This window comes from Leptosomus discolor, chromosome 5 (genome assembly GCF_034619465.1).
Source record: "Leptosomus discolor isolate bLepDis1 chromosome 5, bLepDis1.hap2, whole genome shotgun sequence".
NCBI classification, from domain to species: Eukaryota; Metazoa; Chordata; class Aves; order Leptosomiformes; family Leptosomidae; genus Leptosomus; species Leptosomus discolor.
Window position 1 is genome coordinate 37,884,199 of NC_141395.1, and position 15,830 is coordinate 37,900,028.

General features: G+C 42.0%; 1 protein-coding gene across 5 annotated transcripts in view; it reads left to right on the forward strand.

The window, feature by feature from the left end:
* UNC80 (unc-80 subunit of NALCN channel complex) overlaps positions 1–15,830 on the forward strand; it is a 132,173-nt gene continuing 116,343 nt past the window's right edge. For all 5 annotated transcript variants that reach the window (XM_086465166.1, XM_086465167.1, XM_086465169.1 and 2 more), the window contains exons 1-7: positions 1–92; positions 1,396–1,444; positions 8,485–8,641; positions 8,934–9,232; positions 11,844–11,967; positions 13,780–13,853; positions 14,305–14,444. In XM_086465166.1, the coding sequence (XP_086321292.1) occupies positions 1–92; positions 1,396–1,444; positions 8,485–8,641; positions 8,934–9,232; positions 11,844–11,967; positions 13,780–13,853; positions 14,305–14,444 (935 nt within the window). The remainder of the gene's footprint in view (positions 93–1,395; positions 1,445–8,484; positions 8,642–8,933; positions 9,233–11,843; positions 11,968–13,779; positions 13,854–14,304; positions 14,445–15,830) is intronic.

A 15,830-nucleotide genomic window follows, 5' to 3' on the forward strand; every position in this document is an offset into this window, starting at 1 on the left:
ATGGTGAAAAGGAAAAGCTCAGAGGGCCAGGAGCAGGAAAGCGGCCGTGGCATCCCTCTGCCCATCCAGACCTTCCTATGGAGGCAAACCAGGTGAGAGCAGTGAGCCTTGGGTACTTGGGATACAGCTGCAACAGGGGGCAGGGGGGGGGGGGGGGGGGGGGGGGGGGGCGGGGAGGGCAACTGCTGCCCAGTGACAGGGAGGAAGCGGTTATTGCAGCTGCACCATGAAGGCGTGAAACAAGCTGTTCCCTTTGCAATCAGTATCGAGCAATCTGCGTATATCAGGGATGGGGGAAGGACTGGAGGCAGCTTAACCTAATGGCAGTCCCAGGCAGCTTCTTGGTTTGACTTTAAAACATCCATGTGTATGTGTCTCTGCCTATGCACCTTTCCCCTCCTCCCTGTCCTGTCTGCCCCCGCTGCTTCAGCCCCACTTTTAAGAGGACTTCTGGAGCTCTGGTACCAGAAGCAGCATCCTTCAGTGCTGCACCAGACTTGCAGCTTTGCTTGTATTTGTATTTGTAGCTATTCTTGAAGTGTAATCTATGCTTTGAGAGGTCAGCGTGCAAACAGATACGTCAAAGTCTCACTTTATTTCATTTGATTGGAGAGTAATGATGTGTGAGGGGCAGGCTGAATGTATGGCTGGGGCTTTATGTTCCTTGTGAATCCTGTCTATCTCCTGTCTTACAGAATTCTAAACTGAAAACATTGCAGGGGCTGTGGGGGGAGGTTGGAAGGTTTGAAGGTTGTGGCTCTAATTTAAGGCCTCAGTCACAAAATCCCTTTATTCTACCATTTCAGTGTCCTCCAAAAAAAAAAAAAAAAAAAAGCTGTAATAAGGTGACCTGATTAATTTGTTTAATATTTAACTGATCCCATTCTGGAGGGAAATGACAGCAGAGGGTGGGTGTTCTCTACACACAGGGTACAGGCCTGCGTTTCATCATAAGCCTTCCACCTCAGCAGCTGTGGAGGAAAATACTAAATACAAAACTGGCAAATGGATCTCTGGATTAAAATACAGGCAAGACAAAGTTCAGTAATATTTAACACATTTTAAACAGAATATATTGAAAACTTCACTGAGGTAAAATGCCTGAAAATGTCTGATGGAAGATTTTGGCCATGGAGAACAGGGCTTTTCTTGAGGGTGGATTAACTACCTCTTGGCATATCAGTGTGGGTAGTTTTATCTTCTAGAAAAGGTAACAGCATTTTGTCAGTTGTCATCAACAGGTATCTGAACATTGTTTTGGCCTTGTGTCTTCCTTTATGTTAAGTTTCTCAGCATTTTGACAACCTTCTGACATGAGAAAAAATCCTAAAAATAACTAAGCAAAATCCACATTTGAAGTGCTGGGTCTCTAATGCTTTTTCTCCCTTCCTTCAGTGCATTTTTAAGACCTAAACTGGGGAAACAATATGAAGCTTCCTGTGTGGTATGTACATGTTTCTCTTATTCAACTCTTATTAGTAACTAACTTTTCATGCAGCTTGATCTGACAATGGCGGCTGGTCAGCAAGCTTCTTGGATTATGCCAGGAGTGGATTTAATCCAATCAGTTTAATTTTGTACTTTTGTCACATGAAGGATTTGAAACCTTTTCCCATCTAGAGAATTTGGGTATCATGTGCATCTCTAGGCACAACAAAAATATATTGGTTAGGATATTAGTAATTGAACTAATTTGTAATTAAATAAAGTAAATAATGGTATGGGCAGACTGAGCTACGACAATCTGGGTCTTTCAGATGAGATTGATGTCATTTCAGTTAGCGATTACTGGAGCTTTTTCAGACTTAAAATATTAAAAATCTAAACATTACTAACAGGCTTTAAACAATGCTTTTAACATTGTGCAAAATGAAAATACCTCCTCTACTGGAAAACAGAGGAGCATGTCTTAGTAGCATAATTCAAGAGAGGTTATTACAGAGATACTAATAACTCTTAATTTCTAACTGTGTTTTGAATGAAATTTCAACTGTCTAAAGGGAGAAGAAAGGGAAGGCATGCAGCAAGTTCAAATAAGATGGGTATCTAGGGAATTTCAGAATTCCTTGAACTCTTGCTGATCTTTGGATGACTTAAAGTACATTAAGCAGTTGTAGCCAAACTCAACAGACTGGAAAAACTTGGTCTGGACATGTATCTTAATAGTTTAAAGTACTTAGGTCTCTCTGCAGCAATTTTCTGACTTCTCACAAGATATTAAGCTGGAGAAGCCCTAGCTGCTGCTCACTAATTTTCTTCTAAGAAATTCATAAATTTTTCAGGGTTGTTGCTAGATACCACATACTGATAGAGGACTGGTGGCTTAGTGTGCTGGTGAGTAAAATGTGTTGCAGTTCTGGCACATGGAGCAAAAGCTTCATCACTGGTTTTTAACACTGACAGTTCGTGCTTGTTTAGAGGCTAGAAAATGGGGCTTGTTGCCTTATGCCCTTTACCGGAAGTCTCAGCAGTGTGCAGGAGCCATGCCTTGAAGCACCTATAATCTGAGGCTGTGGCCCCACCTGTGAGCTGTGGGTGTTGGCTGTGGGAGTGATCTGTTACCGTTGGGTAGAGGGACAGAGCTTCCTTCTCTGTGCATTCTCCATGACGTACCTATCTGTGACTTCCTTGTGCTTCATGCTGTGCTGTTGGCATCAGGTCTTCCTCTCTGTCCCTCAGGCTGATTCTAAAGCACCTTTCTTCTATAAGCACATACCAGAATTTACTAAGTGTTAAAAAAAACCCAAGCAACAAAAAAAAAACCCAAACCAAACCAAAACAAAAAAGACCCCAACCCTCAAACAAACAAAAACAAACAAAAAAACCCAACCCAAAAAAACACTAACTGCAAGACAACATAAATCACATGCTTCAGCCAAGGGAAAGAGAGCTCTGGAAAAACACATTTCATGAAGATCCAATCCATTTCTGCCTGTTGGATGAAGAACTTGATTCTTCTCCAAATCTTACCATAATCATTAAATTATGGTAGAAAGCTTTCAAAGATGGGGCTTAGTTCTGAGCAGTTGATCGTGGTACAGCCTCAGCTGTATCATCTGCCACCTTCTTTTCTCATCTGTTTCCTACCCCTGCCAATGCACAGGAATGTCTGCCCACATCAATTCCTTCCATATTATCCAGTGGGGCAGCAGAGTACTGTGTGCATGGGTGAGTCAGGGTTTCTGGAACTTGACAGGTAGTTGACTTGTCTTCTGAAACATCAAGCTGATTATCTAACATCACTGTATTGACTAGTGTATCTAAAAATACTGTGCACCTGTTATATGATCTGTCCTTTTAAAATTCTCTAGCCAGAAATGTTCTAGGCATGTCTATAGGCTATTAACTGTCTGACAATGCATATGACACAACATTGTACAGTATTCTATTATTATTATTGGCTCTAAACTTGCTGCAGTAGAATTTGCTGCATATTGTGCATTGAGGAAGCAGATGCTGGAAGCTTAGATTCAGTGAATACAGCATCTGGTCTGCAAGAGCAGATTGCATTGCTTCTTTCAGTTTTGCTTTATACTGTAATACTTGAAGAAAAGCATGGCCCTTTCATAGCTTTGTTTTCCTTACCTGACAAATCACACTGACTTCAATTTGGACTCGATGATCTTAAAGTTCTTTTCCAACCTAAATGATTCTATGAATTGATCTATGAATAATAGCTTTTAATCTGAAGATAAATACCAGCCCCCCCAGCATTTTCTTACACTGTCTAAATGCTCTTGTGCCTCAAGTATGGATTTAGTGTTCTTCCTTCTCCCCGTTCTGAAGTTGTTCTGCCCCGACACAGTGTCATTCCTAATGTGCATGAGTCAAAGCTGCAAAGGAATGTATGTGAGTGCTCTACAAAGCTAATGCATTTTTTTCAGGTGAGGGTAAGAGACTCAAGGATGTGTTTTAAATTATTTTACCCTGGATTGCTTTGGGCATGGAAGAACTCAAGCATTTTCTGGAGGATCTTCCAAATTCAAAGTTTATCCCTTTTCTGGTTTGTTTGTTTGTTTTTTCACTTGTTTTTGCAAATGTAATAATACATTTTGTTGTTATGGATGATTAAAGGATAGATATGGAACAAAGTTTAAAAGGAGGCCACCTTTATTTTACCTAGCCAAAAGACATGATTTCAGGAAACTGAGTTTTTGAACATTGGAATTTTCTGTAAATGAAGTGCTTGGCGTCTCTGTTTCATTGCTTGTCAATGTTTCTACTACTACTGTGTTTAGTAAACAATGGAGCCTTACTGTCCCTTGTGCTATGAACTCCTAGATTAACGTGTTGGATCTTTCTAGGAACTCTTCCCTCCTCAGAGGACCTTCCCCAGACTGACAATACTGTCTGCCTGCATTTCAAGTTCTTTCCAGTCAGTCTGAAGTGACTTCAGCAATGGTCTCTGCTCTCCACCATGGTGAAGCCTGAAGAACAGGACAATAAGGTTCCCTCCAAGAACAGAAGTCTGGTTCAAGAAGCCCTAGCAGTTTCTCTGTGTCTCTGTCAGGGTCCTTCTTTACATACACTAGGCTAAGCACTGCTCCCTGCTCTCCTAGCTTACTGCTTTTTTTTTTTTTTCTTTCCCAAGTGAGATCCTCTAGGGCTACTTCCCTGGAGGAGACCTTTAGCTCATCTGGCACTGCTAAGAGAATGCAACAGGGGGATGCTGAGCTTCTCAAGGTCCTGGCTGTATAGTGGGGTCTAGGAGCCTGGCTGAGCCCTTGCTGCCTTATGCAGTTCACTGCAGGAACAGATCCCCTGGGCTTAGAGCAGGAGTCCATGTGACTTGAGCAAAGCTCTGTAGGAAACCATGTCAAAGCCCAGCCAGAATCTGCTCTGTCCTGTACCGCTTGTCAAGGCTTCTTCAGGCAGCTACCTGTTCCCATTCCAGCAGCAAAGTAGCACACAGGCTGACCCTGGTCACAAGGTATTTGACAGCCCCTTTGGTTCTTAGTGTAGAAGAAGGTAAAAGGAGAACAGCAGCAGTGGAAAGGCAGCCAGACAAGACTGATTGCAATTCCCTGTGAAAACAGATGGCATCACCAGGCTAAAAGGAAAAATGCTTGTGTAAGTGGCCCTGAAGGAGCTGAACACACACGCAGAGCACCGCTGAAAGGGGCTGCCCTTTCTCTAGCCAAGGCATAACGCTGAGTTCCTTCCCTACCACCTTAGTTGATGTTCTTTATCCCCCTTTGGCATGTGGGGTGTTGCAGGCACGGAAGAGCCTGCTATAAGTAGGTAACTGTTTTCTTAGCCAAGCAGCATCCCTGAGGCTGCAGCTCCAGACATATCCATAGCATGAGTATCTTCTGATTTACTTGCGGAAAGTTTAATTCAGACATTCTTATTCAGCCTTCTCATTGAAGCATGTAACTCCTCTCAGCTGTAGCAGCAGTTGCTTAGGTCATGTGGGGTGAAAATTAGGTCTTTCATCTTAGTGTCTGTATATGCTCTGTAGCAGGTCCTGAGAGTAGAGTAGAGCCACAGCAGACCAAAAAGGAGGCTCTACAGGAGCAAATGCTAAGTCAGGGCCTTGCATCCTGAATGTCTGGTGTAGACAGAAGCTGCTGTGTGTTGGACCTTGTGGAGGACTCCAGGCAAATCCCATGAGAACACTTGTCCAAAGAACTGCATGTTCTTGTTGGGCTGCTTGTGACAGTTATCAGGTGGGGACTGATGCCAGCTAGGTCCTGTGCTGACAGTACATGCACAGTGGCAATTGTGTACCAGCCAGTGCCCACAGCACATGGGGACACATAGTGTTTTCCATACAGTAGCCTTTGTGTTTGTTAGCATTTTACTGGCAACATACAGTGCTTCTGTCTCAGATGCTCATGATCACATATGTTGTTCCAGAAGCTATTCTTTCATGGTAGTACAGAAATACATTTAGCTTTCTGCTCAGGCCAGGAAAGAACAGAGGAAATCTGGTGGTTAACCATGTAGGAAAAGCTTCATGTGGCTCAGAAACCCAAAACGTTGAGGTGAATACAAGCCTAATTTAAAGACATGATTGCAGACTCCTTGGCTTCCCCTTGAGTTTCTGAAGTATGCACAGTGTGGACCAGAGCTTCCAGAAGGCAGTTGTTGGAGTACTTTCTCCCTGATGCCATTAAAGTACCCATGAATGGAAAGCCAGAGAGCAACGATGTGTCTTCCATCACACTTCAAAGTAGTGTTGCTGCTCACAGTGATTTTTTTTCCACTGTTCCTTTTCTTTGTTCTGTAAACTGAATAGCTTTGTCACTGTACTTCAGTGTGAGCTTATGCTTTGGCTTTTCTGCTGGAGGTGAGAAGACAATTTCTTTTGACAAGCCTAGGTTAGAACTGGTGCTTGGCAGGCCTTTCACTGAGCTGATTCAGCTCACTAACCTGGTAGAAACTACTTATCTCTATGCTGAGCTTCATTTTGATTGGTGTAGAGGCTTGACTTGGCTGAATGAAGGCTTCAGTGAGCCCCAGAGCTGATGCACAAGTGGAGATGGTAGCATGTGGCTGGAGCAACAAATAAGGAGTGGTACCCTCTCCTGTTTTGACAAAAATAAATGAGATCCCATGTTTTTCATGGCTCTTTCAGACTTTGTGGTGTTTGTAATCATGCATTAACCCTGTACCTCTCGTCTTGCTTCTGGGGATACTTTGGTGCTTTGTTCCTCCCTTTTGTTAGATAACCTGGTCTGGGATAGTTGTTCTAGGCCTCTGCTGTCTTTATGCTACTGTGCTCTCAACTGCTGCTGTGGTTTGATGACTGTAGTTCCTGAATGGACAGAATATTCAGACCTTATAATAAGTACTTTGCTCCCTTGCCTGCAAAGGCTTTCCAAGCATTGGCCATTCCTTCATATTCCCTGCATTCATGAACTGAAGGGAATGAATGGCAGGAGACTGTTTCCTTTTGTAGGCAGTGTGACCCTGAGCAGATCACTGTAAGAGGGATTTGAAACATCCTTTCCCTGGTAGACATGTTAGCCAATCCTGGTGCTAGGAAAGACACATTGCTGACAATCTAATCCATGACACATTATTTTTGACTAATCCTGGGAAAGCCAGCGTTTTTGTCCATGTATTACAGCTAATGCCTTCCTCAGCAAACCTTCCAGCATGGCATTATAGTGTGGGCTACACCTGTAGCTAATTCAGGTCACTGCCCTGGCTGACACAAAACTGCTGGCAGCCTGGCTAGCACAGCTGGCCTATGATTCTATCCCAGTCAAACCAGGACAGTGTTTCTCTGCCTCCATGCTGGCCCAAGCAGAGCTGTTATGGGGATGCTTAACACCATGCTGGTGAGGAACTATGCTTGCACTAGGGCACCCTGCCTCTCAATGGAGGAGTTCATGTCCGCCCGTACCAGCGGATGTGGCTGCAACCTGAGAGAACAAATGTGCACAGCTGCTGGGGTATGCAGAAGAGTGCATGTTACCATGCCTGAGAGTGGCTGATCATCTAGGAGAGCTAGGTTATGACTGCTGCCCTTTTTGCTTTTCTTCTTTGTAACTAAGTCTATTCTTATTACCACCCCAATTTTACAGGAAAAATCGGTATGACTAGTGTTGAAGGATAAGCTGTATGGTCTGGAGTGAGGGCATTTGAAGCATCCGTTAGGTCATAAATGCTAACTGTTACTTTTTTGCCCAGAGCCTGATAAAATTGGTGAAATAGCTTGTGAACAAATAGGTAGCCAGGAGGCTAAGCTGGTATATGGCAAAGACATGCATTATCAGCAACGTATTTCTTTGCTTAGGAACTTCAGTGAAGGAATATAACTGCTTTTGTGAACTATAGTGAGATCTTTGTATCTGATCAGAGAAGCAACTTCTTGAAATGGTTGGAAGACTTAGCAATAAGGGACTTCCTTAGGGATTTCTAAGGCAGGTAGTCTTATTTTGTGTTGCTTCAGGTGGAAATAATGAACTTGCTGCAGCCATCAGCTCTTTTAAGCGTTCACAAAACCATTACACCATGGCTCAACAAAAAATTTTGTACACTGTTTATTTTTTGTGGCAGGGTGTGAAAACATTTCCTAAGGCCCACATAACTGTAATGGGTTGCCCTTTATGTTACACTAAACTGAAAGAACATGTATATGTGATAAGAATATCCAGCTCTCATCTGCACAAATACAGTCCCTTAGCTCCTGTGACTTCCAACAGGATTACTGACATGCGAGATTAATACCCAGCACAACTGTAAGTCTGGCTCAATGTTAGCACTTATTAATATACACATGATACTTGCTTTAATTCTTTTTTATTACAGAAGATATATCGAGTGGCCCCTTCATTTCTTAGCCAAGTATGTCCATATGTCTGGTGAACTTTAGCCACAGTCTGTGTCTTTCAGGAAAAATATTATAAGGTGCTTTAGGTACATAATGAAAAATGAGAGATTACAGGTTTATAAAATAGAATGTCCTATGTACTAGAAGGTATGTGCAGAAATAGATATACAGTGTCTTGTTTTCTTTGTTCTTACTTTTAGTCCTTTGAAAGAGTTTTAGTAGAGAACAAGCTGCATGGCCTTTCTCCAGCTCTTTCTGAAGCCATCCAGAGCATTTCTCGCTGGGAACTTGTCCAAGCTGCACTCCCACATGTGCTGCACTGCACTGCAACATTGCTGTCCAACCGAAACAAGCTAGGTTAGTGCTCATGTGAGTTTGTTTTTCCGTTACTGAAGTTATCAGTCAAAATATGGCAGATTAATGCTCAGGGTGCCAGCTGAACTGCAAATGCTGTGAGGTAAATGAAGAATGGTGAATTAGGAGGTTTCAAACATAATGAAACAGAACACTGATACTTTTAATGGTAGCATTTTAATTTTCAAATGCTTATCAGGAAGTTGGATGCATAGTTTTCTGTGCAGCTCTGAAAGTCTCAACAGTACCATTAATGGAAACCCTGTGAGATACTGTGATGCATTTTTCCATCCAGGACATCAGGATAAGCTTGGAGTAGCTGAAACAAAGCTTCTTCACACCCTTCACTGGATGCTACTGGAGGCCCCTCAGGACTGCAGCAATGACCGATTTGGAGGAGACAGAGGCTCTAGTTGGGGAGGGAGCAGTAGCGCCTTTATCCATCAGGCTGAAAACCAAGGATCACCAGGACATCCCCGGCCCAGAACCACAAATGATGAGGAGGAGAATAACAGAAGGAAGTTCTTCCAGAACTCCATGGCCACAGTGGAGCTCTTTGTGTTCCTATTTGCTCCCCTTGTCCACAGGATTAAAGTAAGTAGAACCCTGATGGGGTACTTGAGTGGAGACAGCTCTGAGCAGGAAAATAATGATTCTGCCTTTGCTATTGTTATTTAATTCAGCCTACAGTGCACACTGGGTGGCCACTGAAAATGTTTTAACAAGCTGGCAGAATACGACTGCCATGAGGAAGAAATACTTCCAGTGACATGAACAATCACCACAGCATCAGGCAGACACAAAGGCAAATAAATCTGAAGTGAGCCATTTTCAGCTCTTGGGAATGCCAAAGATCTGTGGCCTTTGTAAAGTCTTTGGGATCCTGGAACCTGCAGAAATGATTGCAAGCTTTAACTTGCTAAAGTGATTCTCAACTGTTGCTCAGAAGGGCCTTGCTAGCTTTTCAGGGATTCCACTGTGGGGTTGTCACTGGCATTTGTTGTTGTCATTCTAATCATCTTGATGCTAATTACCAGGAACGCGTGATAGTGGTATAAGCATGGCAGTGGCAAAGGCAATTGAGCATTCCTTTATTCTGAAGTTGGAAACAGGCTGCAGGCTTCCTGTCTGCTGGGGCCCCTCTGTTGGTTTTATGCTGAATACATTGGCTTTGCAGAGTGGTGTGACGAGGAAACATTTTCTGCATGCTCTGCCTCCTGCCTCTTGTCTTTAGTCTCTCTGGAGGGCTGCTGTTTAGCCTTTACGTTTCCGGATGGGCCTCGGAAGAGAAACTGGCTCTGGAGAGTAGATGCTTGGAAAAGATCTATAAAGTCACGAAGCAATGGAGACTGTTGTCTGTTCTAATCCTGCCTTGTACGCTACAACAGTTGAAGAAGATAAGAAAGTACAGGAGATAAAGGATAATCTTTTGGTTAAGGCAGGTGAAAGCAGGTCTGGAGAGCTAGACTCCTTCCCTACTTCTGCTACTGAATTCCTGTATGGTATTGCTCAATTTATTTAGCCCATATTTTTCATACTTGTTTACTACTTCCACGTTTTCTCTGTTAGCTACTGGGACATGGCAGGAAGAAACACTGAATTCTTCCCAGTGCTACACACACAAATGTGGGCTGCCCTTTGAATAAATGAAATGAAACTGGAGGTAGACCCTTGCTATTAGAGATAAGATCTCAAAATTTTTTATATTAATCTTTCTGGGCTGTAGTTTCCCATTTACAAGGTGGGGTTAATAACACTATCTCTAGTTTACCTTGAAAATCTCTGAGATCTTTGAGGTACTGTAGTGATGAACATTGAAAAGCCCATGAAAACGTGCATGTTTCTGTCATCAAAGCAAAGCTCAAAAAAGGTGAGGTAAATGAGTCAAATGTCTGGCTCACTAAGTCAGCATTGTCCCCTCTGTGTTTCACCGAGGTAGAGGTCTCAGGGGAAGAATACTATCTGATCAGACAACCAAAGTAATGCATGCTCAAGGAAGATGATACAGGTTTGCACAGGCTGACCTAAATGATGGAATTCCTAACTTCTGGAAGGGTTTGTGTATTTAGCAATGTGTTTTCAAATGAGGCTTTTGTGAGGGTGAGGGGGATGCACTTAACGACTGTGGATGAAATTACAGTGTTGGCATGTAACCAACCAGTGCAAAGTAAAAATGCAACACGTGTTACTGCCACCACTTCCAAAAACCTTGCAAGGTGCTCCTTAGTAAAAATAATAATTAAAAACAAGCTTAGTTTGTCACAAGGCTCGTGAGCTCGTTTTGATGAGACAGCACTAATGAAAAGTAGGAAATAGAAGGGCTGGAGAGCTACAAGCAATCAGCTCCTACCATTCCTTTCGCTCTGTCTGCATAATCGATTTCAACCACTGAGGTATGTGGAGTTATATCAACAGGAAATGGTGGTGCAGCTATAATTATGCTGCCAAAACTGCTGTTATCATGTTTGTTTGCCTTATGGGGATAGCTGGACTGTGGGATAGCTGGACTATACCAACATAGTGTCTCCTAAGTAAGCGCATATCTGCACCCTGATCCTGCCAAGATTTAGTTGTGTACTAATTTACATGGTTTCAGCTACTTGCATATATAAAACAATGACGGCACAAGTGTGAGTAGTACCAATGTCTCTGTGTTGACATGGCTCGGGTACTAACAGTGCTAATAATAGTACCAACGTTATTGTAGACTGCTGTTTTGTTACATTTCATGTTTCCTCAATTTCCAAGTAATGTTTTCATATTAAGTATTCTAATTCTTTTGGGGCAAGAAGTTCAAGTCTCGGAGTGCAAAACCTAAGGTTGAGATTGAATACTACATATGAAGTGGTTATATACGGTCAAGAGGGATGCTTTCTGACACAGGAATGGCCTTTTCTTTTACAGCTTTAGGTGCTGGAAAAAATGGGATTCATTAACTAGTATAAAAATTTAATTTGGAAAAAAACTCTTACATATTTTTGTATTGAGATTTCCCTGTTATTTTTTAATAGCCATACTTGAAATGTATTAATGTCTGCTGAGTAGTGTTAGTGGCCCCTGAGTTAGCATATACTGACCACAGACCTGCACATGGTATCCCTCATATCTGGGAAGATCTGTGCATCAGGGAAATGGCAGTCCTTTTAGACTGGAAACAACATTCTTTTGTGTGAGCTTGTGTGACACAACCTGTTTGTCTTTCTAGGAATCTGACCTGACATTCCGGTTGGCTAGTGGCCTTGTTATTTGGCAGCCTATGTGGGAACACAGGCAGCCTGAAGTTTCTGCCTTCAACGCCCTTGTAAAACCAATCAGGAACATTGTTACAGGTCTGTGACATTGCTGTGCTAATTTAGCTCCTGAGAGCTGGGAAACCTTTCCTATGTTTGCCTGATGCTGCCTTACATTCTGTAGCCATCATCTTGGTCAGAATATCTTAATCCTGCAGGAACTAGTCAAACCTTTGAGAGCAATTTAAGATTGTTTACCCTCAGAGTCAACCGACATTTGCATAATAATTAAAGAGGCGACTAGAGAGAAACCACAAATAGGAAATGAGAAACTCTTCAGTAGAGTTATAATTTCCTGTCAGCCTCATATCTCTGTTTCACCATATCTTCCTTAGTTGCTAAGAAAGGCAAAGACAGTATCTAGCAGCAGCCTGATATGGGTGGGGAAGGCTTTCCCAGACTGGCATTGGACAAAAATTAACAGCTGGCAGTGTAGGTTCTCCTCCTATATAAAATTTGAATTTCATCATGTTATGGGATTAAACAAAGTAGATTCAAGAAGCTCCAAAGAAGGCTTAGGTTGTGAATTTGCTTTTGCGTACTGGAAGGGGTTGCTCCTCCTTTGCGTTTCAAGCTGTAATGAGATTGAAGTTGAGTGCTTAGGCTTCCAAGCCTTTGTGTCTGGCCTAGTTCTAAAAAAACTTTTTAACTTCTATGATTCTAGACAATGGTTTTGCGTAATTCCTACAAGGTAGTGAATTGAAATTGTGCTGGGTATATGACTGTAGCATTGCTTAGTCATTCTCAAAAGCATAGAACTGTCATTTTCAGAGTAGTGAAAATGTGGTTCACTAAATCAGATTTTTCTGATGACAAGTCATTTTGGATGTCATATTTTGTTCTGAAGGCTTTGTAGGCTTCTGGGACAGTCCAGAATTGAAAAGATTCAAGTCTTTCAAATTATTTAAAACCATCTTTCACATCTAGCTCTTCCTCCCTCTGCTTCAACTTCTGGAATTAAAAGATAGGATTTCAGCCCTGGAACTAACAAAAGGAATTAGTCCTAAGTTTTCCTTGATGTTGGAATTTTTTCCATAGGTCTGGCATGTGGTCAGAAAATCCCTAAAGAATGACTTCAGGAGTAAAGGCTGAAATTAAAATACTGTGTTATGTTTTGAAAATATTTTCAGCAGAATGGAAATAGAAATTGGAATGAGCTTCTTTATATCAAGGAGGATTCTGCTATCTTAGCATTGTTGTCTCAAATTGGGACCAAAAAGTTAAATTTACTTAAAATTTCCTTCAAAAAAACAAATTTAAAAATTTCTACTGCACTAGATTTGGAGTGTTTTGTTTGGAGTCAGTCTGATGTTAAGTCACATCTGAATAGCTTGCAATATGACAGGATTTCAAGAATTGTTGTCCTAGTGTTTGTGATGCCCTTGTTCTTCTATTATATCGCTGATCAAACTTTCTGTATGACATTTGTGTGTTTCCTGTGATGAAGGCATTTGCCAAATTGGAAATGACAATACATTCTGAATGATGTAACCTAGAAAAGGAGCTGAATATATGTGAAAATAGGAGGAGGAAGAACTCTGAAATAAAAGGCACTAGTATGCACAGGAAAATGCAATTTGATACCAAATAGATTTAGGATAAAATTTGTATTCAAATTTAGTTTTAAAGAAATGGCAATTTTCAGTAGACAGTGTTGACAACACAATTGAAAGAATTGTGAAAAAATTGAAACAGTCCTTTTTTGTTTTTATAGCTGTGGCTAATGCCTAGGAAGTCTGCAGCAGACATGATGCTTTGGGTTTGTTTTTGTTTTCTGGCTTGTACTTTCACTGGTACATTTTACTATTAGAGGTGATTCCTGAAATGTCCTGCTTTGACTCCTTTTCCCAGCTAAGAGAAGTTCTCCCACCAACAATCAGAGTGTGACTTGTGAATCCCCTAATCTTGACAGTGGACATACCGAGGTAAGTTCTATGCTAAGGTTAGACAATCTTGAATAAGAAGCTGAGGGAGGGGGGAAATTAATATTGAAACAGCACTTGCAGTTATCACCCTGAAGTATTCCATCTCCAGAAATTACATCTCTTCCCAGTTCTTCCAAAGGCTCCCAACCTTGTCTGCAGTGGAACCGAAGAGTATTGAGTATAGCTGTCAGGATCTCATTTGCCTTATCCTATCTTATAGAATGGAAGCCTGATCTTATGTACTTTCTTGGGCAAGAGCCCTGTCTGACCCTTTACCTGTACAGTGCCTGGTACTGAGAAGTCACAGGCTTGATGAGTTTCTCCATGGTATTACCATGATGTTATGGTATAAGTAATAAACATGTCTAAGCACAAACTGCAGTAAGAAAAATAATATGGGAGAGATAAATATGTTTATATGCCTATTTCCTTTTATTAAAACTACCCAAAGGGACTACAGGTGGTCTGTGAGACAACCCAGCCAGATTCTGTACCTCCAAAGGCCACTGTTTCAGCATGTCATCGTGGAAATTCCTTGGATGGAAGCGTATCCTCCCAAACCTCTCAGGAGAGAGGTACTGCACATCCCAGGTACAAACCCCTTCAGCAGAAATTTAGGCTGGTGTGACTCAGCCTAATGGTGGAGGTCACAGAAGTCCTTTATTTTGAATCTGCTGTTGACCATGCACACCAAAGGTTCTGGATGTTTATCTCAAACTCTTAATTCAACAAATCTCGGTTCTGGGTAATGAACAAGGTGGTAACACTTGATATTCAATGCTACTTTCATTGGAGAAATCTCTAGCTGGCCTGTTGGGACAGTTTCTTTGGTCTTTTCTAATACGTTCGTTTCTTATAGTTAAAGATAATAAATAACCTGTAGGTTCAACCCTCCTTAGTTGGATTCAGCCTCAGACAACAGGTATCTTCTCTGGCTTCCTTCTGATCAAATTTTCTTTCCCTTTAGCAAAGGATTTTTGCAAGCCTTTTTCCATTGCCTTGATTATGCCTTGTCTGCATCCTGCTGCTTAGCTTTGGTTTAGGCTACAGGCCCAAAGAAACAGAATAACAAAGCACAGCCACGCAAACATCCTCCCAGCTTGCCCGCAGGAGCTCAGGCCATGTTCTTCCAGCATGGCACTGATAAATTAACTTCTTTTAGTCTAGATTTGGGCATGTAAATGTAGAACCAGATTTTCAGTAGTGCTGGATACTCAGTAGTGCTGTAAAGTAAATGAAGCTGATGAGTGTTTTCAGGGGGTGGAGAGGGAAGGAAGCCTAGCTGTGTTTTTAGGTTTCTATGGATTTCAGAGCATCACTTAAACTCCTCCTGAAAATTTTGGTCCTGTTGCTTATCTCTTGGGAAATGTCATATCCAAAACACTGCAATGTTTTAAGAAATTGCTTCATTACAGTGACAGAAGAAATGTGGGAGGGAGCGAGTTTCTGGATATAATCTAGGAACAGCTCTGATTTCTCAAAAAGGGTTTGGTGCATCCTTTCACTGGTGGAAAGGGCAAAGCTATTCTCTAAGTCTCTGATCCCATCATTAGGCTTCCCTTGGGATTTTGTATCAAGCTTGCTGTCAGTTCTGGGTCTTTATTTAATTTGTATGAGTGTGAGCCAGTAAAACTGAAGCTGGGTACAGAACTGCCTTTCTATGTGTGAACACTACTGCTCAGAGAGTGCACAGCCGTAAAAAAATAAGCAGCCTTTTAAGAAGACAGAATCAGGTGATCAATTTGTTGAGCTGGGTCTGGTGGTTGCTATGGGGATGAAGCTTCAGATGGGCTTTGAAGAGAGCATCATTATGCCTCCTCATTTGCAGGACTCATTGATCAGTTATAACTGTACAGGGAGCTTTGGTTGCCAAGCAACAGACAACTGGGGAACAAATGTTGTTTACTCTGCTTACCAACAGCCGCAGTATTCCTTTGTCCTTGGACCGGGGTTGAAGGAAGGCTGCCTTTCCACAAT